General features: G+C 37.8%; 3 protein-coding genes across 6 annotated transcripts; 1 reads left to right on the plus strand and 2 right to left on the minus strand.

The window, feature by feature from the left end:
* Positions 1 to 257: 257 nt before the first annotated feature.
* Positions 258 to 4,130, minus strand: LOC137946136 (uncharacterized). 2 transcript variants are annotated; one of them, XM_068792336.1, is made up of 5 exons: positions 4,111 to 4,130; positions 3,806 to 3,973; positions 3,293 to 3,714; positions 593 to 1,327; positions 258 to 471 (listed from the first exon to the last, which is right to left on the minus strand). In XM_068792336.1, the coding sequence occupies exons 2-4, from the start codon at positions 3,894 to 3,896 to the stop codon at positions 602 to 604; spliced, it is 1,239 nt and encodes a 412-aa protein (XP_068648437.1). In that variant the 5' UTR covers positions 3,897 to 3,973; positions 4,111 to 4,130; the 3' UTR covers positions 258 to 471; positions 593 to 601. The 2 variants fall into 2 exon arrangements, with proteins under 2 accessions (XP_068648437.1, XP_068648436.1); XM_068792335.1 differs by lacking the exon at positions 4,111 to 4,130 and having other exon boundaries at positions 3,806 to 3,993.
* Positions 4,131 to 5,889: 1,759 nt separating this feature from the next.
* On the minus strand, positions 5,890 to 14,793 carry LOC137945678 (transcription factor MYB3R-1-like). 2 transcript variants are annotated; one of them, XM_068791650.1, is made up of 12 exons: positions 14,493 to 14,793; positions 13,131 to 13,325; positions 12,785 to 12,839; positions 12,434 to 12,491; positions 12,085 to 12,179; positions 11,659 to 11,762; positions 10,634 to 10,762; positions 8,826 to 10,485; positions 8,266 to 8,555; positions 7,693 to 7,810; positions 6,925 to 7,137; positions 5,890 to 6,560 (listed from the first exon to the last, which is right to left on the minus strand). In XM_068791650.1, the coding sequence occupies exons 2-12, from the start codon at positions 13,232 to 13,234 to the stop codon at positions 6,417 to 6,419; spliced, it is 2,970 nt and encodes a 989-aa protein (XP_068647751.1). In that variant the 5' UTR covers positions 13,235 to 13,325; positions 14,493 to 14,793; the 3' UTR covers positions 5,890 to 6,416. The 2 variants fall into 2 exon arrangements, with proteins under 2 accessions (XP_068647751.1, XP_068647752.1); XM_068791651.1 differs by lacking the exons at positions 11,659 to 11,762; positions 12,085 to 12,179; positions 12,434 to 12,491; ... (1 more) ...; positions 13,131 to 13,325; positions 14,493 to 14,793 and having other exon boundaries at positions 8,826 to 10,480; positions 10,634 to 10,668.
* Positions 14,794 to 16,243: 1,450 nt separating this feature from the next.
* LOC137946310 (uncharacterized) lies at positions 16,244 to 21,260 on the plus strand. 2 transcript variants are annotated; one of them, XM_068792551.1, is made up of 6 exons: positions 16,244 to 16,307; positions 16,572 to 16,906; positions 17,052 to 17,233; positions 17,526 to 19,358; positions 19,712 to 19,856; positions 20,497 to 21,260. In XM_068792551.1, exons 4-6 carry the CDS (start codon positions 17,529 to 17,531, stop codon positions 21,132 to 21,134), a joined length of 2,613 nt encoding a protein of 870 aa, XP_068648652.1. In that variant the 5' UTR covers positions 16,244 to 16,307; positions 16,572 to 16,906; positions 17,052 to 17,233; positions 17,526 to 17,528; the 3' UTR covers positions 21,135 to 21,260. The 2 variants fall into 2 exon arrangements, with proteins under 2 accessions (XP_068648652.1, XP_068648651.1); XM_068792550.1 differs by having other exon boundaries at positions 16,572 to 17,233.
* The last annotated feature ends 187 nt before the right edge of the window (positions 21,261 to 21,447 follow it).

Genomic DNA, 21,447 nt, shown 5'->3' on the forward strand with positions numbered 1-21,447 from the left:
GTTTTCATGCGAGAAAAGTAGCAGCTAAATAAAACCCACTCCAGTGTCTAACTGTTCATTTGATAGTCCGTAGATTCAAGACCGGAACCAAGTTTTATATCAGATATGACACATCCATGACACTGGAACCTATTCACAACCCTTAATGCGATTGAAAGAGACCAATCTAAATGCTAATCTATCGGAACCTGCAATACACCGAATGGAATATATACAATTTTACCCAGAAGCAATTCTGGACTTATAAGATGATGATGGAAAACATATAACTGCATGCTCAAATCAGCCAAGCCCTATCCAAAAGAACAAGCTCCCCAAAGGCCAACACATAAAAAAAAACTGAAAAATCAAGGATAGTCTGAACAATGTGAAACACCAGAACACACATACCAAGTCCTTGAGACTTCAATTTGCAGAAAGTTGCCTACTCTGGCAATGGTTGCAACAGGCTTGAAGAGAAATCATGTCAACCTAAAAAACAGATCAAGGGGTGTGCAGTCTCCATGAGTTAGATATTAACAAGAACCAACACCGAGGGGAATGGACTAGTTATTTCTTAGACAAGTTCCCAAGCTAATTTGACTGGCATTACCTCATTCAATTAATTTTCTTCTGTATTCATGGACTCCATCGTTTGGTTTCCCTCGCTGTCATCAGTGACCTCCACCCTTTCATCTTTGTTGTGTCCCTCTTTCCAGACTTCATCATTGACATTTTGTATCTGACTTTCAACCACATTGTTGTCAACACCTTCAACATCCTCTTTTTCATTAAGGCCCACGATGGTGGTCACCTTGGCCCTATTACCATACTTCACCCGGGCCTTGTGCTTCCTTCCCTCATAATGCCCATGCAGCACAGTTTCACTGTAGCACTTTATATTACAAAGTTCACATACAAGTGGAACTCTGATCTTTCCCCCACCTTCAGTTTTCTGTCTTTTACTCGGGGGTTGCTTTACTTTCCTGGATCTAACAGTTTTTTGCTTCTTCTGCCCCTGATCCTCTGATTGTTCAGGATTTGGCATGACTTTGTTTTCATCCTTCCCTGCTGGACTTGGAATTTCAGCTTTCTTTTCAAGAAAAGCGGAAAGCTCCGAAGTTGGTTCCCTTCCCTTTTTACTTCCTTTCAGTTCAGCCTCCTTAGCTCGGTGCTTCTTACCTTGAAGGTGTTCATTCAGTCCTTCTTTGCTGGTCGCACTCACCTGACACATTGCACAGCTCCATTCCTTCTGTATTTTACTGTTCACATTAGACAACCATGCAAGTTCACTCCCCGATGCCGGTTCCCTCTTTGTTCCAGTAACCAGACTTGTCACAAACTTCACCTGGAGCCATGAAACATCTTGTTAAGCAAGGTTCAAAACACTAGACACTGGAAATCGTACATAATTTCAAAACCTTCAGGATAGACATCAGGTCAAACTGAAACAGACTACCAGACTTCATATTTAAAGGTCACATAAGTAGCTTTGGAGGGTGGTGTGCAACCAAGGAATGTCATTCCCCATAAGTCACATCTACAATGACTTTCTTCAAGTTGTGAGCTGGGATTACTTTCAGACAAATATTTCCAACTCGATAGTCAATGAGCAAGTATTTGTCAGAATCAGAATCTGACTGCAAGAGATGGGGAGAAAAATCTACACTTTTCCAAGTAAAGAAATGCACAATCATTCCCTTAGGGTTCTTGCTGACAACTTGTCTAAAGAAAACAACGGGTGCAATGCATCAGTAGTCAAGGCCTTATTCCTCATTAATCTCAATAAGAGGCTGTAGCCTCTACAATTTCTCACACAAGAATTATTTGGAAAATGTGTCTGATTGTGCAAGTAGGACATCCCCTATGAATTAGGAATGTTGTCTGACATGAAAAATGGAAGTTTTGTAAAAATTTAAGAACCTTTGACAGAACTATAAAGTTAAATTTTTTGGACTAAGACCTCAATAATGAAGCAATGTAATGTTTGTTACCAGAACCCCAAAGGGCAAAGTCACATATATCAACCATACAGGTTTTTGTTCATACAGACACTCTAGCTTAATTCATGCAGACACTCTGGCTTACAAGGGTAAAAAGTACAAGTGTTTTTGGTAAGGGGTAAAACTAATGATACAACAATAATAACAACAAAAGAAGAAGTTAATTAACTGTCAACTTAGGTAACTTCCAGCACAACCCACAAAGAAAGAAGTGATTTGAAATTAAAAGCTAACCAAATTTACTTAAAAAAACACAAATTGACAAAATTCATCGAAGATTCTTTAATTTTTTTGCTCACATTTTGCTCCAGATCATATCTGCATAATATGAAGAATGTCAAGATTGTGGCCATTTCAAAAAAAAAAAGATTGTGGACTACCATTCATTATTCATTTATTGATAAAAGTTCTTTTTTAAATTAAAAACAAAACAAAGATAAAAACAATAATAACAGCTCATCAGCACACAAGGAATCGTGTGGGTGAATTCATTTTTTCTAGAGAATTGGAGACAATTAAGTTAGTTAACATGCACGGGCAGGCGAATCCAACTCACTACAAGAGTTAAGGTATGGTGATTCATTGCCCACACTCAAGATAAGGTGCATGCACACATGCACAAACAAGTTGGGATCTAATTTACTAAGAGAAATCACTTTCCACCTTCAAATAAGACAAGGTTTTGTGATTTCATTGTCAATCTTAACTTACATTTAGTCTGAAAAAATCGCATATCAGTCTGACATAAACACTTACCTTCACTCCCCCAGGTGATCTACTTTATATCCACTAACCTAACCCATCACAACCACAGTTTCAATCCATCGGTATGCAGTTTGTTATAGATGAAGGCTTTTCACCTTATAAAATTAAGTGAACCACACTTTCAAATTGCCCACACGCACACGCACACAGATGTGCATGTGTGAGCACACACGCTCACACTCACAGGCATACAACTCCTAAAAAACTTAGATAACCCCGAAATAAACCCTTTCACTTTCTCTAACCCCTGGTGATCTACAATATCTGCACCAATCCCATCACAAGAGCAGTACAAATCCATTGGTATGCAGTTTGTAATCACTTAAGGTTATTAAACACTAAACAACTTAATCATTCACTCATAAAGGATTTACTTGCTCTAATAGAGACACATTCAAATAAACATATTAGCTCACAATACAGAAATTTCAGGATAAATCAGAGAAACATGCATGGACAAATGATGATAATATGGTGTTTCCGCACATTCATTGATATGATAAAATAAATATATAAAAAAAGTTGGAAAAAGATTAAATGCTCACCCTGTCAATTTCATTGATCGATTTAATGTCGCTAATAGTAAGCTCTGGCTGAAGCTCAGTAGACAACCTACCAAAAGAGCCCACTTCATGGGAGCGATGAGTTGCAACTAAGGATCTCTCGCCAATCCGACTATCAAAAAGAGAAGGCAATGTTGCCCCACGATCCGAAAGCAAAGACGAAGAAGAAGCAAAAGGAAACCTATCGGCCTGCCGACGGAGAGCAAACTCTCGTTCTAATGCTAACTCACGTCTCACTTCCTCTTCAAGCTCTCGCCTCAGAAGAATCTCCCTGGCGATGATCTCTTCCCGAATGCGCTCCTTTTCCAGCTCCCGCGTTATAGTTTCTCTTGAGGGAACACACGGAACGTGACCATTCAGTACAGAATCGGGCCTCCGAAAATCGCCATCGGCAACATAACCCACTGAAAACAAGGGGCACGAAGTGAGAAAGTAAATTCCAAAACGAAAACATTGGAAAGCAGAGTAGACTAGACAGGGTAGGTTCACACAAACCTCGCAAAGCCTGGGTAGTAAAATAAACGTCTCCTCCTGGGGGATAATGAGGATAAGGGTTCTCGTCGCCCGCTCGGTACCGAAATTCCATTCTAGCTCTGTGAAGAAGAGTAGGGTTTTGACATGCGAAAGCTGATACCTTCAATGACTTACATGCGCGATCACCTCCTTGAAGGGGACAAAAACAATTCGATTTTAATGGAGACAAGGCGCGATTTTGCAAATAGAGGACTAGTCCCAATTAAGTCAACAAGAAACTAAGCAAAAAACTAAAAGGCTTTCACAAAAATGGGAAAGATGTTTACAAGTGATTTACTCTTATTCCTTATTCAAACTTGGACAATCCTCCACCAAGTAATCTTCTTTACAAAGAAAACAAATGATCTTTCGATTTTTAGGATTAACTTTCTCCATGTAACTCTTCTACTTTTCTCCATTTTTATGGTTCTATTTATCTTTCTCAAAAGTTCGTCTCCAAGAAGACTTCTTTTTATGATTCTCATTATTCTTGTTTCTATACATGGATATGATAGCATTATCATTTGATTTTCTCTCAAAATTTGTCCAACTTCTCTGTGGTGGTTAAAGCTGTTGCAAACATATTCACCTCCCGATGCATTAACTCTTATTCAACCCATGGACGGAGTCCCACAAAAAAAGAAAATAATTGATTTTCATCAATCATGTTAGAAATATTTAACATTAAATAAGTAAAAGATTAAATATACTCACAAATCATTTTTTTTGCTTCAATGCACTTAATTCCTTTCTAGCTAGGTAGTTAACATTTTCTAAGAGAAAATGGCACTTCAATTCACGTTTGAAATACTCCCAAGTGTCAATCGAGTTTTCACCATTTTCGGCATCATCAACCTTTCATCATCACAAGATAGAATCATCAATGAGAAACAAAGATGTGGTACTAACTTTTACTTTCTAATCCGTAAGATTTATAAGTTTTGAAGTACTGTTCAACTTGCTATAAGAAGTCCATGATCGCCTTTGGATCTCGTACACCCCCATACTATTTAGGCTCAAGAACTTTGATCTTCATATGCATAATAACCATTTCCCCATTCAAAACGGCTCGATTGAGAATCGTCATTCTCGTCTATATCTCTTCTAACTCTATTCACTTCTCGTCAAGATCGTTACGAGTATCAGCCTTTAGAACTGTAATGGGGTCATGCACATCATCCTTTTGCCCCTTGAATTGTTTCAAGGCTATGTTCTTAAACGCCTGCCACTTCTTGTTTTTCTCCCTCCCAAACTCGATCATCGGCACTTCACCTTCTTGATACTAGATTTAAAAGAAATTAAATGAGTGTTAGTTTGGAAGACTTTACTATTACCTTTGTTTGGTGCAATTTTCATATGTCAGAAACCATACGTTGATACCAACTATCACATGCTATATCTATATCGACCTAGAAAAAACTCCTAGTTTCGAGACTCATACTTCTCTCCCTTCAGCCAAAGCAAATACTTTTGACATAGTGGATCTTATTTGGAGGTATTAACAAGTACATCCATCCACGTGAATCAATCACATCTTTTAGAGATGTCACAGTAGCAGACCTGGAGATCCAATAAAAAATATTCAAATCACTGCCCTTTCTAATCTCTGTGGTGTCAATATTATATGTGTCTTGTAAATAAAATGCACCTCTCATCCCTTTGTCTGTTCTTTTCTTTCTGGGGGTTTCGTTTATGTAATTTGGCCTTTTTTTACTACTTATAAGTTATCTGCTTTGGTTTCTGTGAATCGCCAGAACAATTCTTAGTTATTAAGGGTCCGTGTGTAAGGAATTCTTTCAAAGAAAGTGAGAGTAGGCAGTCCCATCATCAGGAACATCGATATCTTTGCATAGATTCCTTTTCGTCTTTTTGACGAGGCCCACTCCATCTCTGGGGTTTTATTTGGATTGCATTGCCAGGAAGTGAACAAACAATGATTCCACCATTAACTCTCTGTCTCTCTCCCTCCTTCTCCCCCTTTGCAGCAAAATATTTCAACCTTTATCATCACATAAACAAGTTGAATTTCAATTTCTTCGTTTAAAGAGAGAATAACTGACAAGCATACACATAAAATACAGATATATTGATACTATAGATGATAATGGTAATCATACACGGTGAACGCTTAATCATCTGTCTTACAATTGAAAATGTTCCAACTCAAAAGAGAAAAAGGAGACAAAGGAGGACCCCACTTTTATAATTCAGAGCAACAGCAGCTGCATCTTCTAAATCAGTAAGGTCGAGGGACTCTGAGCTCTCTGTTCTGCAGAAATACTATTGAAAAGATTCTGAGTTGTAATGCAGCAACACTACGACAGCTGAATCTTGTATGAAAGAATAATGCCAGGAGAGAAAGTGAAGAGGAACTCGGAATTGTTTACTCTATAGACGACTCTTCTCAAGAGGTGCAAAGAGGGCTGAGAAAGCTTGCTTTTTACACCATGCTCCTGGCAACCTTCCAGCAATCCAAAATCAGGTTCTGGAGCTTAGAAAGAGAAAGAAGTTAACAAGCACCAGGAATGCATGCGTTTTAGAGTAGAGGTTTTTCATCCAACTGGTACCAACAAGGTCGCAACCTTTCAGCCTACTATCTGCAACCTTTCAGCAGATATGAAGATGGACTCGACAGACTTGTCTCGGTTCCTGAACCATGCAACTTCCTGCCTTCCACTGCTTTGCTTGGGGTCCCACAGCCACTGAAATCAAGTACCCGACGCTCAGATGGGAGAGGCTGCCTCAAAATGAAGATTAAATTTGTCAGTGGCAAAATTCAATGTCATAAAAATAATGATTACAATCAACCAAAAAATGCATTAAATTTTTCTGAGACTAAATATGAGTTTAAAATAAAAAAAACAAAAAAAAAAACACAGGAGGTGCTTTCTCACAGTACAGCAGCACCCCAGAGAACCTTCACTCTGAGCCCAATTAAGAGAAGGCTTTCAAATTACATCAGTGGACCCACAAAACCCTTACCTGTGTTGCTCCCTGGCTGTGCACTACCCCAAGCTTTCCTAGTCTACACTTCATCTAAAACAGGAAAGTAAAAAAATTCACATAAGGTAGCACAAGGACATCAGGCTTCAGAAAATCACATTTTTCATCCCATCATTGGGGTTCTCGTCTGAAGAAATTTGGTCGCCAGGAAGTTTTTCATTTACAAGGGAAGTAGATGCATCAGCACGAGTTCCACTAGATAAAACCTCTTGTGCCTCAGCAAATGCAGTTGCAGTATGCTCACTCAACTGTTTCATCAGCCCAATTGCATCAAAGCTTCCATCTCCTGGACTCATGAAAAAACCCAAATCCTGCAACACATTTACAAACAGAGAAAAAATATCATGGGTAAAATACTTCTGTACTACAAAGATGAAAAATCCGAATTCACAAGAGCAGCCAGTAAGAAATCCATCTTGAATAGACAAGAAATGTTTTACGAAAACTAGTCCAAACATACAATGAGACCAATGACAACAAGGGGAGCTTGACATCCTGAATGTAAGCTAACCTTAAAAGTACTATAACAATAATTTCAGGAATGGAGAAGGTCAAATGTCAATAACTAAAAACAACCTTTTTGCTTGGACAAAATCCACCTACTGACATACCTACCATCAAAGGAGTCCTTTGGCAACTTCAATCAGTTCAGTTGCACAACTCTTATAACATAAATGCAACATGTGAACAACAAAAGCACAAAAAGAAAACGATTTTCTTATCATAATAGTAAATCAGGAGATTGTTACCATGTGTACATAGAAATAAAAAAGAAAATTAGCTAGTAGAAAACTATGAAGAACAAATCAAGATAAGCACAAAACAAATTCATAAAAAAGTAAGAAATATTTTAGAAATTTGCATACCTCAAAGCCAATATCTGTATCAAACCTTTGTCCCGGAATAAAGGGACTCATAAACCAAGGTGACTTCCACGCTGAAGGAGATTCAATACCTCTTTTGATGCCAGGTGTGTCACCAAATCTGTGACAAAAAATTAAAATCAGAAAAAAACAATGGTTATAATATGCTTTAATGTATAAAAGAAGACAAATTGCCATACATGGCGAGTGATTAGCCACCACAACAAAATGTTAGCCTACCTGATAAAAGTTGTTAAAAAAACTGAAAAATATTTTCTAAGACATAGTAAAAAAAAATTAGTACAACCATTTAGTGGCCTATAAGCTCTACTTACTATCTTATCTTGCAATCATAACATCATTGTTGCATAATATTTAGGTGGAATTTGAAATGTCTAACCCCAATATCATGTTTGTGTTATCATACATCATAATTCATTCAGATGGAGTATAATATATCATACTATTTTTGTTTAAAAATTTGTATAATATATCATAATATTGCTAATGAATGACTGTATTTAACTGCAAGAGAGAATAATAGAGGGCATACTACAGGCTAACCACAAATCTTACATGCTAATATTTTCAATGCCAGCAGTATCATTGGTCAACCCATCCTTCTCAACTTTAATATGCAAGGGGTGTGGAACCAGCAAATGGTGGTTGCGCTTCCTTTCACCACTATTAGGTGAGAATACGCTAGAGAAACACAGATCTGTAGAAGGTTCTCTGGGGTTCGATGTGACCTCTGACATTTCAGAAATTTTAGCTTTGGGAGTCCAAGCACCAACATCTTGAGCAGAGGCGATTATTGTTGTGTCATTCCGGTTGTACTCAACAAGCACACCTGTGGTCTGCTCCACCTGAGACAAGTGTTTTTCTATTACATTCAAGCACAATGAAAATGCCAGCAACTATAACGTAGGCATTAAAAACACTCAACTTATAGTGTGTGCCTGGGTGAATTGCATTTATGAAATAGTAACCTAATTCAAAGAATAAAGAAAATAAAAAATATTACAAAAGTAAATAAAAAATAAAGCAGAGCAACAACATCCCCATGGCCATTAGAGGGTCCAGTTTCAAACCATAAAGCCTACTTGTACTACAAAACTGAAACATAATAGACTCACTTCTTTGTTAGCGTTGATGTTGGCCTTGTTCTGGGAATTATTTTCATCAAAACATTTTTCAAATGACGTGAAATTTGGAATCATCATTTTACCCTCATAAGAGTCTACTTGATTTTCCTTTTCTCTCGGAGAAGCTGGAGGTTTCTGTTTCAGGCAAGAGGAAGAAAAGACAGCTGTCTCAATTGTAGAGAAGGACGCTTTACAGCTTCCAACTTCATCAAATACAACATCCAAACGGGAGGATTCCCTTCCAAATTTTTTATCACTCTTTTTTTCTTGCAAAGGTGACAAGAGATCACGGTGCCGTTTCCTTAGAATAGAAGGAGTGCACATAAAGCTCTTAGCAGCACTCTTTAGAATTGCTTCAGGACTCTTATCATAAGAAGGTGATTCCCATAATCTATATGGAGATGAGCAGTTCATTGAGGACATCATCAGTTGTCGAATCCCTAGTGGACTATAAGCCTCACTACCTGATTGCACCAGGTCACAGCTGACAAAGGGAATATCCAGGCATGGAAAACGTGGAGGCTCATAAAATAAACCTCCAGATGCCTGACACTGGTGCTTCTTGGGAGTTATGTTTCCATCCATACAAGCAACAGTCCCACCAGTATTGATGGCTGCAGAACCAAAAACATACACTGGCAACTGTTTTGGTGATTCAATTTCCTGAGCTGGTTCCGTGGATATGTAAGTTTTGGCCTTATCACTACCACAAGGCGAAGAAATAGAACTCTCTGGATAAAGAAAGGTATCAGATGGGCATGAAATGAGCTCCAAATCTTGCAATCCACTTGATATGTCTCTGACTCCTGTGTCCTCGCTCCTGAGGATGAGCCTTCCATCAGGACAAATTAGAGAAGGAGAAATAACAGTATAGATATTTTGGCAGCTGGAAGCATCTAATATCTCAGATGATCTCTGGTCGTAATACAGTTGAGAACATGAATCAAGGTTATGAGCCACCAAATCTGAACCCTGGATTTCAGATTCACAAAGAAGTTGACCAACACAGCTATCCCTCAAGTTGACAATATTTGATCCCTCCAAAGGATCTTCCGCAGAAAATCCACTGCAAATCCCAGTCTCTGAAAGTTGATTCATACCATTGTCGTCAGATATGAAGGCATCATCCACTGGTTTATTAGAAGCTATAATGATACTCCCCAATGAAGTAGGGGCATGGATATCATGATGGTCGTCTGAGTGCAACTGGCAAATCTCACTTCCAGGTATTCCAGCCTCGCACAATCTATTATTCTGGTCAGCAGCTTTCAAAGAGTAGGCCATACCACAAGGAAAACCTGAGACACAACGAATCTTTTCCTTCTCGACGGCATGTTCCTCAGAACCTTCACCAGATGAAAGGGAGTTTTGAGCAGGCTCATCTCTCAGCTCGAACTCCTCAGGCTGATAAACAACAATAGCAGAGGAACCTTGACTACATTCAGATATTTCTTCATGTTCTACTCCCCCTTTGACACTATCTTCTTCACAGCCTCGCTGTTTTACTGAAGTAGAGGAGGAAGCACATTGTTTTGAATTCTCCTGACGAAGAGGGAGACCTTGAAACTGCGCAAGCAGACCAGATGCCAAGTATGAATCCAACTTCTTTTTCACGGAGCTGTTCCAGTGATTCTTTATTGCATTGTCTGTCCTGATGAGCATAGTGAACACCAGCATTACAATAATTGCATTGTCAAAGAAGCAAATAATGAGTAAAATAGATGGTAAGAAGAAAAGCTCCAAAGTTTAGGTTACACTAGTTTGACAGCCTAGATCTTTTCTCCTGTAATTACAATTACCTTCCATGGAGGAATTTCGTCAACTCTGCCCACTTGTTCCCATAAATTTGATGAGCCTGAATCAATGCTAGCTCCTCCTCTTGCGTCCATGCTTCTTTGTTTATGGCAGGGTTAAGATGGTTATGCCACCTGAAAGTTTTATGATTACTAGTAGTCTTTTTATAAACTCATTATAAAGTTAAAATTAAGAAATTCCTGAGGTTCAAAGGAAAACTAGACTAGTACCTCAATCCAGAAGACTACACTAACACCAAAAAAGAACATTTAAAGCAATATTGAAATCAGGACCCAATGTGGACAGCTACAATTGAGTTGATATTTCTGTGGAAGACTAGTAGACGAATCATGGAATGTTAAACCACTAGGTCCAACAATTAATATGTAAGCTAAATAATCCCATTGATGTCTTCTGAAAAAGAAACAAATCCCAAATCTTTCCAATTACTTACTAGAGGCACACGACATTCAGTCTTGAGCTGAAGATCCAAGTAGTTCAACCAAGTTAATTAGGACAGCACCACCAGAATAAACACCAACAGATTATTATCCTTAAGGTTGTTTTCACGTTTATAAATCATTGGCAACCATCACACCCAAGAAAACTATTTGAAGCAATTTTTTGTGGAGAGGAAAGAAAATCAATGGCTTATGACAGTTAAAAATTCCTTTTTCAAGCATTGTTCAAGGCAGAAACATCTCCAAAATTACTTCAAAAGCTGATTAAGACCAGAATTTCTTTGTTTGAAGAAATTTTGTAGCAAAATAGAAGGGCAATAACAATTTTTCAAAAAAGGGAACTTGAAAGTTTTTCTACTAGTACTAACTATTGAGACTTAGACACTGGCTAATTTCACTGCAAGCAAAGAAAGGCTTCTAAAATTTTAAATTAGATCCAAGATCAACACAGAAAAATAAGGGTTTCGAAATAAAGATAAAGAGGAAAGAACTAGCATAGCTTATGAAGCCAACAAAAGCTGTTATGAAACTCCGTACTGTGCAATCATAAGCCTAGAGTGTTTGTATACCTTTCTCGGCACTGCTTCCCTATGCGACCAGGCAATGCTTGGGCTATTGTTGACCATTTTTTAGCTCCATATTTATTCACCAGTTCAATTATTATCTCATCTTCCTGAAAGTTAATAGCAAGAACATACAAGATTTATTCCCAAGGAAGGGGAAAAAAAGAAAAGAAATGTTGTAGGATCAGAGGTGGGCACATCGTTTCAGGCATCTGTGTTGAACTGCCCATAATATGAATCATACAGACATTATATGTTACGTTAAATCCCTTGTACGAGCTGTAATTCATGATTCACCTTGAAGGTGTAATGTAACATTACCCTCCAAATCCAAGATGTTTTAGATGTGTAACATCACAAAAAAAAAACCAATATGTCCACCCCTGAGTAGGATTTTGCGAAGATACCAGTTGTTTACTCGATAAGATTTACCTCTTTTGACCATGGCCCCTTCACAAGTTCAGGATTCAGAACCTTTTGCCATCGGTGCAGGCACTGAACATCAGTCCTGTCTGTAAAGCATTCAGCTGCGAAATATCGGCAAAAGGTATATAAGATTAGAATTCTCATGGTTGGCTCTAGGACTTGGTTATAGACAACAATTCAGAAAATGAATAAGAAAAAAAAGATCAAGAAACAGGTCAAATTTATGGGGGGAAATGAGAAAAATAGCCAGAAATAAGCACGAGGGACAAAAAGGATGACATATGAAGTAGGATCATGAAGTAAGTTTTATCTAAATACAGATTGTACAAGAAAAAAAATATAACCAAAAGTACACCTATTTTCTTCCAATTTCGTCCCTTATAACGCTGCACAGCTTTGCACAATAGAGAATCCTGCAAAGAGTACCAATACTCCAACTCATAAACATGTGAAAAATAACTAGAAAGCCAGTTTATAGCAAATCTCTAAAGAGAAGACAGATACATGTTACAACAGTTCAAGCTTATAATTGCAAAATATTCTGAAAGTCTACAAATAAATGAAAGCAACATAACTAAAAAAAGTGAACTTGTATCAATTCTTTCAATAAATTTTGAATGTTTTTTAACTCCCACATGAATGGAAGATTTCATCTATCATGACATTTATCTTACTCCCATAGTACTGATTTGTGCAATATTATTACCTCTTCAGGCGTCCACTGGCCCTTTGTGGATCTCCTAGTGGGGCCACTTGTCCTCCTACAAGTAACATCAAGATAAGAAGGTGAGCCCTCTCTCTGGTGAACTGGTGGACATCAACATTGCTATATCCTCAAAATAGCTAAGCTTTAAGAGGAAAAGAGAAAGGAACGATTGACTGTCCTCTATTCAAAATAAATAAATAATCCTTCTCTAAACAGAAGAAAATACGCATACCATCCACTAATTACAATCAGATGAGAGGGACAGATACAATCTTCCTAAACTGTAATATCAATGCATACCAAAATAAAAAAGAACCATGCACAAGAACATCTTATAGAACAGTACCCATGCAATGGTCGTGGTTTCGGCAAACCACCATTGCTGCCATCAATGGGATCAGCAACAACAATTTCACCTCTCTTGGAGTTTCTTGACTTGTCACTGGCCATCGTTCCTTGCTTGGAAAGAGTAGTAACATAAACAAAACCCAGTTCTGTAGCAATCTCCAGGATATGCCCTCCAAATCATCGTCAAACTTCCCTATATGGTTACACCAGGTTTAAACTGAGAAGGGATAGTTGACAAAATGACATTGGCACATGAAAGAAGGAACACCTCAGTCACATAAGCAGAAATAATGCTCTATTAGGGAGAAAAGAATATGCTGAAAACTACAATAAACACCAAAATGCAGCCCAAAGAGAGGTGGTGAATCTCCCCAAAGTTTATCAAGGAAACCGAGAGATTCAAGCAATCCGATAAAGGACAGAAGCCACGCCTCTCAACTCCAACGAGAACAAGATTATCTTCCAAGAGTTTTATTTACCAACTCAAAACAAAATATATAAGTAGAAAGATGTTCAGATTCCATTAAAGGGTGGAACTTCCACATCAAAGGCTAAAATCATATTTTCAAAGAGTTGGCAATGAAATCTTCCAGAAATAAAGTATCCGGCATCTAGTGTTGAAAGTTCCTATTTTTTTTTTTTTTAAATGAGTTGAAGGTTCCTATTAACAAGCCAATGTGAAATAAAAGAACGCTCTCTTTCACATTACACGAGAGTTCCAATTTTGAGGTATGCAATCAAGGTAGTATAACATATTCAACTGAAATTTTAACTTCACAGAGTAATATATGACTCTAGGCATTTAAAATTCTAAAACAAATATTGTCTGAACCGTAAAGCTTGCAGTTTCTGGAAAACAAGAAAACCCAACGGCTGGTACAAGTTAAAGTTAAAGTTCCATTCAGTGTTCTACACAAGTAAACTCCGCTTCCGGTAGGATAATAACACCCACCACTTCGAAGATGATCAAAAGAATATTTGGGCATAAGATCTAATAATACGGAATATAGCTGAAACAATCAAAACAGAAATTAACCGAAAGAATCTCGTCATTTTCACGACAAGAAAGCAAATGATTGAATTGCCAGTTTCAGAGAAAAAATAAAACAAAATAATCAATGCTTCAGACTGGCTATGTACAATCTGTGCAGCTACAAATGGATTCCAAAGACATTTTTATTTAAACTCATCGGTTCTACAAGATTAAGAGGAAGCCATGAAATTAAAAAAAAAAAAAAAAACGCCTCAGTCGTTTCCAAACAGACAAACGCTTGAACCTCATTGAGCCCTTTTCCTCGACGGAGCCAAGTTCCAGTCGATCAATTTCCACCCACTCCTCCAAAAATGAAATTAACGATACCTGTTAATACAGATTAGGAAGGCTTCATCGGCACCAGGATCGAAAAAATTTCACATGATCTGAGGTCCCGTCCGCTGAATCTCCTCCGATCTGCGACCGCTCGAATAGACACAGCGAGAGAGGGAGAGATGCACAGTCAACATACTACAGAGTGAAGGACGTTTCAAAATAACCGATAGATTTTTGAACCAAAAGAGGCGGACTCGGCTAGTTCAAACCCTACGCTTTAATGTCAAAGCTGATTACATCTGATCGAACGGCGGAGCGGATTTGGAGTTTGAAAAGGAGACAAGATATCTGCCGTGAGTTTTGAAAGGTCTTATGTGTTAGCGGCTGTCCGCATTTATATTTCGAATCCCCAACGGTGGGCAACCGGCGTTTGGGGGTAGCCAGTCAACTTACCGTACGGATGCATATTGGCGTGTCGGCCAAATCTACCTGTTGATCTGGACCCACATTCATAGCTCACCAGTCACCAGCACGGAGAGCCTCGACCCAGTTGCACGCTGTTTCAGATATATAATTATTAGAAGGATGTCATTAAATTATTATAAAATATTTTTATTTATATATATATATAGACACGCTCTTCAACTTCTTTATTATGAAAATATCTATTATAATATTTTTGTAACAGTCAAAAAATGATTGGTAAATTCCATTTTTCTTACTTAGACGAAGGATTGGTCTATTTGAACCTAATTCAAATCTTTAGTGTGGTCCATGTTTGAAAAAATTGGCTTGAAATTTAATAAATTTAATTGTTAGATTAAAAATTAGGTACACCTAACTTATATTCAATGAATTTCATACTCCTTTTGAAATTTATTTACTAAAAAAATATTATCATTCTTTCTCCAATAAAAATAAACATAAAAAAAATTAACCTCGGTCAACTTCAAGCTGATCATTCACGTTAATATTTGCGTTAATTTAGATTTATTTTTAAACTACGTTGTTGTGTTTAATTGTAACTTGAATATTGTCTGTTTGAAATCCACGAAAAAAAAAAAATATTTTCTATTGTTTAGCAGTAAAATCATTGAGAGAAAATAAAATAAAAATATAATTTTTATATTTTTTAACCGTAGATAAGTAAGAGGCTGTGTAGTTGTGAGGTGGCTTCATTGCTACAATGTAACCAATACGGTTTCCATACCCAAATCGGGTATGAAACCGGACGAACCGAGTTAAGGGGTGGGACTCGGAGTTTTTTATGTGCCGGCCGAGTCCCACAACTCACGTACGGGTTACGACTCTCGAGATCGCTCCATACAAATTCAATTGATTCTAAAACCTGGCCAATGACGTGGATCTCACTCCAACAACGCCTTTCCGCCGTGCACTTTTGTCGCCAGCTGCAGCTGCATGTAATCCGTGACCTGGTATCGGTACATCGACACGTGTCAAAAGTTCAAACATGTTTAAATTACCAAACGGTCCTTTATGAGCCACCCGTGGTTACAAAAGATGAGCTGGATCGCATCAATGAATATGTTCCGGCGTTTAATGAGAGAGTCACAAGGAAAGCGGGGGGTGGATGAGTCCAGGGACCCGCGTTAGGTCGAGCAGAGTCAGCAATGTATTACCCGTTTCCGACCGATGCTTTTCTTGGTAGTCAAACGACACGTGATTGAGTAATGGTGTATTAAATCCTCTTCTCTGACAAGATTTTATTTTTCTCTGCATCTTCTCTTCATGCACAGCTGGGAAGCTCCTAACATTTATAGTTTAACAACGACGCTTATATTGCTTTGCTGCTAGGGTAATCATAACTTGACGATAAAGTGAGTCAATTCATAAACCCTGCTTCCAGTTACGAGTCATCCAGGATCTCTCTTCCTCATTTATACTTTTTTCTTCAATGGATAATACAATTCCCTTCCGACGAGAGATTCAAGATGATCTCTGCTTTTATTATAGTTTCATATGATTAATGAAATATTCATTTTTTTTCTGTATGAATATGATTTTTTTTTGTTATCTGAGTATCGCATAATGCGTATGAGTTTGTGTTAAAAATTTAGTAGAATATTAATTTATCCACCGACTAATTCTGGATCGATTTGGTTTTTGCAGAACTGATACATGTTTTATATTTGTTGCTGTTCTCCGTCAATCGTCTTTCATCATCTCTGAACATCAGATAAGAAGTCCGAACAAAGAAATTTTTTTTTTAATGGATTTAACTAATCCAATTCTGGCAATAGAATATAGTATAGATAAAACTTAAATCAGTGGTTGCTTCGGCAGGTTTGCAGTCTCTGGATTCTGGAAATGCCAGAGGAAAGAGAAAACGTGATGTTGATGCTTTTTCCATTAAAAGAAAGAACGGCTTTTACAGCGAGTCTGCGACTTCATTTACATCTTCTTTTTTCTCTTTGGACAAATAATCTTTTCAAGAAAAAGAAATGGTAACCACCAAATGCTCACAAGAAAATCAAAACTTTTAGTTCAGTTCAGTAAATTGTAAATGGGAGTCTCTGACCAGCGCATCATTGTACTTTTTCAACTTCTCTCCTTCCTTATTGCTTACTTCCTTGCTTGGTACCTTCCAAGCTTTTCTCTTATTGCTATGGGATGGAAATGGGTAGAAATTCATTGTGCCTTGTACCAATCTGCGGATCTGCATCTTCAAGATTGCGAGCTTACGATGAGAAGGAGTAGATAGGCGGGTTCTACTGAAGACGTTGCAGTTGAGGCAGCTCCTGAAGTTCGAAAGTTTTACTGCAAATTTGCAGGTTCGTTTTCCTTCTTCCTCTGAATGAGTGCGGCACTTGAAAAAATTAGAGTTTTTGGCTGGAATAGCGACATTAAACAAAATGTAATCTCACCCGTTGTTCCATCTGTGAGAAAATTTTAAATAAAAAATGTATCTATAAATTCTTATTTGTCGGTCTTCATGTTTCTTTTCTCTTCGTCTTTGATGTTCGGTGCTATTTAGTTTTTCATAATACGTTAATCCATTCTGGGTTCCATCAAGTTTGATACTTTCTGTTTCAGCTGACCTTGTCAATGTCTCTTCTCTTACAGAATATGCCTCAAGACAACAAAAACCCAGTTGTTTACAGATCGCAGAAAACGAGTGTTCATGTCCCTTCAGAAAATTCAAACTATATCGATCATTATGAGACAAGAAGAAGATCCAAAGCGTCTTCTCCTACGACGGAACCTATCGTAGAAAAGAGAATAATTCTAGAAGATCGGAGGGAGGATTCCATTTGGGAGCACAAAATGAAGACTACGTTGGTCACAGGAATCAGTGAATCACAGGACTCGTGTAGTTTTGAGCTCTCACAAGTTTCTAAGGAGGTTGAGAAGCTCAAGGAAATGATGGAATCATGGTCAAAGGGCAAGGATTCAGTTGGGCAGTCTCAGAGCATTGCAAGGGATTTGCTAAAAGGTGCTTTGGATCTTCAGGAATCACTAATCATGCTAGGGAAGTTGCAACAAGCTTCGAATTTCATGGCTGGTTTGAAGAAAAAATCCAGACACAAGTTTGAGGGAAATGCTGGAAAAGATACCAATGTTGAAAGTATAGGTTCCAGTAGATATGGTAGGTATGGGAAGAAAATGGAGAATCCTAGGCTTTCAGTGGATGGGTCCAAAAACTCCGTTCAGGACCTAAAAAATGTGATAAGAGAGAGTCTTTCCAGGCAAAACTTGCTGGTCACTGAAGAAAGTTCATTGAGAGAAAAAGATTTTAATGCTCAAAAGCTGGGTTTGGACAGATTTAGAAATTATAGTTACAGGCAAAGGTCTGATAAACCACGTATTTCAGTTGATGGGTTTTCAGGAAGCCGTGGGGAGGAGCTCAAGAATGTGATCAGGGACAGCCTTTCCAAGCAGAGTTTGATATCAGCTCTGTCAGCCCCTTCTGATGAGGGGAAGCCATTTTCAGCTCAGAAACAATCCAGTTGTCTTCCAGATGTCTGTTCATCAAGTTCGAGTATATCATTTTCTGCTCCTTCAGATGGTGGGTGCAAGAATTCAAGTGATCTAAATGTGCTGAATGAGCCAAAGAAGGCTAAGTCGCTCAATTTGATTGCTAAACTCATGGGACTTGAAACGCCGCTCCCATCAGAAACAGCAGAAACCAAGAAAAAGGAATGCAAGACCAAGAAAAGTTCTCAGTGGACTCCTGTTATTAATATTGAGATGCCTAAGGTGAAGAGGCCACAAATGGTTGATAATAATGGGGATCCAGGGAGAAAGGCATTGAAAGAAATACTTGATAGTATGCAGTTGAAGGGACTTTTGAAGAGTAATCATAGTGGTGATCTTAAATTTCATACAGATTTTCTGGGTGCAAGGACTGAGAAATTGAATACCGAAAAACCACCTATTGTGATCATAAAGCCCTTGCATTCTTCTGGCAATGGGAAAGATGAAATTCAAACAGAGGAGCTGGTTAAACAAGATAGAGCTTCTGACTCCAAACCTTTACTCACAGAAGTTGCAAAGAAGGATAGAGAGATTAAGCAAAATGATGAAAATTCTTCTCGTGCTGGCAGAGCTCCTGTTTCTTGTAGTTCCAGACCGCTTACAAAGGAAGCAAATAAAATTCCGAAAAAGGCTGAAAAGATGCCTAAGGGTGTAGCTGATGCAAGAAACTCATCCCAACAAGAGAATACTGAACACCCACAAACTTTAAAATCTCATGGAAAGACAATCCCCTCCAAGTCAAAGAAGCTTGAAGTTTCTCCTGTTCATCGGAAAAACTTAGCCACTCCTCAACGAAGCACATTGGAGCATCATAAATTGAAACGTTCAACCAAACCTGTACAGATTTCCACTGAGCAGGCTAGGAAAACAAAAACAAAAAGGCCAAAGGTGGTGAAGAAATCCACTGCAGTGGAGTTGGATGTAAGTTCTCCCATACTTTTTTATTGCGAGTATGTGCAAAAATAATATGTTTTTCCTTTGTCTTGGATGCCTTTTTTATGATAATTTATTTGTAAGAAACCTTTTTTCATATCTTTTATCAGCATTTTTAAACCTAATGATACTCTTTGTTGACCAAAAATGTTAAAAGGAAAAGACAAGGCTACTCACAGAGGAGAAACCTGTTGTCTATTTTGTCTTATTGATTAGATAGCCTGACAAGTTTCTCAGTTTAAATGGGATTCACTGTTCCTGAAGTCATACTCCATCTTCTGCCAAATGAAAATGTTAAATGGTTCACCTAAGAAAAATTACTATTTGTTCATCTTTTGCAGATAGAGAACAAACAGAGCCAAGTCGATGACAACAACACTAATTCCCATAATCCAGCTACCAATCTTTTCGCATCCTCTAGCACATTGCCTACTGATGAAGCCAACATGGAGACAAGGCAGGAGGATATTGAAATGCCAGTCAAAGGTACCTAATTGCTTTACTTCAATTTGATGACAATAATTCATGTTTTCATGATGCAAAAAGTGGCTTCTTACCCTTCCTGGATATCCATATATCTATGTTTCTTGTATACAAAGAATGTAACTTTTCATTTCTTGAACAAATTAACAAGATATCCAGGAAGACATCTTGCTTGTCCTGTCTTTTCCAAATATAATCGTACAAATTTCTGCTTACATTACATTTATCAGTATTGCAAGCTTAGTATGCTCATGGCATTGTCAAGTAGTAGTAAATATAATGATTTACATATGAAGTCAGAAGTGTTAAAGTTTCTTAATTCATTAGTTTATGATCTCCACTTGCATATCAAGGTAGGAGACATTTAAATTTAATTTATTCGTTTGATCATTTTATTTGCATAGGTCTGGATCTACTTATCTGTTTGTTGGTATTGTTGTTTTGACTGTAATGGGTTTACCTTCTAACTTTATCAAGTCCTGGATATAAAGAATAAGTATTCTATCTTTTTGTAGGAATGGGAATGTTCTTTGCATGTTTATATTGCCGTCTGTGAATCACTTGGAAAATGTTAGTAATGCATTAGTTTTTAAGAAATCTACCATACTGAACTGGGACTCAACCATCTTTTTTCTGAGTTCAGATCACAACGAATGTGAACTTAAACCCCTTTCTCAAGACCTGCCAGAGGCTGATCTCATAGAAGGTTATAAGTCAACTGAAGACTCCGAGCAACTCCTTGCGGACAGAATTCCAATCAGCAATTCCTCCAAGGATGATTTAAAGTTTCTGCTTTTGAGCAGCCCATCATTCATCAGCTGTGCTGAAGAGCTTTTCCATTTTCACCATGACCAACCTTTGGTATACCAAACTAGCAAGGTGGATGAACTAGGAAAGATCAACACAAGACTCTTGTTAGACTGTGCAGACGAGCTCATGGGACGTAAAGTCCTCCAAATGGTTGCTGCTAGCCATCCAATTAAGACCCACCTGCAGCGTCAAGCAAGATTAACTTTTGATAATTTCGTGGAGGAATTGATTGATGAGATGGAATATGTGAGAAATTACAATAAGATTACTGACGATAGTTTTCGAAAAGAGAATCTCCATCTGATGCTGGAGAGAGATCTCATGTGCAGTAATATGGCGGTCAATGGCGTTTGGGATATGGGTTGGTTGAATGGATTGTACCAGGAAGAAACAGAACAAATTGCAGGTGAAGTGGAGAAGCATGTTGTAGAGGCATTAGTTCATGAAGCCGTGATAGATTTGGTAAACTAGGATCTCCTCTCATGACCTCAGAAGCATCAGCTAGTGCTTTGTATACACGACCTTTCATGGTTTTGGTAGTTAGTGGGTGACATTATCCTCAAAAATTTGCTCTCTCCAGCAAGATTTAAGAAACAAGCAGCTTGATGGAAAACAAGGGTCTGTTTCACTTCATTCTCTTTAAGACACCTGCTCTGATTCAGGCTAACAGCTTGATCATATGTTTATAAATATGAATCTATAATACTTTAAACTTATTAAATATAGTCTCTTTTGTTTGAATACATGAGAAAAATAAAAAATAAAAAATAAAATAACATTAGTG

Source organism: Aristolochia californica, unplaced genomic scaffold (genome assembly GCF_029961685.1).
Source record: "Aristolochia californica isolate CCGP_79_NKW_82.1479 unplaced genomic scaffold, dmAriCali1.0.hap1 SCAF_12, whole genome shotgun sequence".
Classification (NCBI taxonomy): Eukaryota; Viridiplantae; Streptophyta; class Magnoliopsida; order Piperales; family Aristolochiaceae; genus Aristolochia; species Aristolochia californica.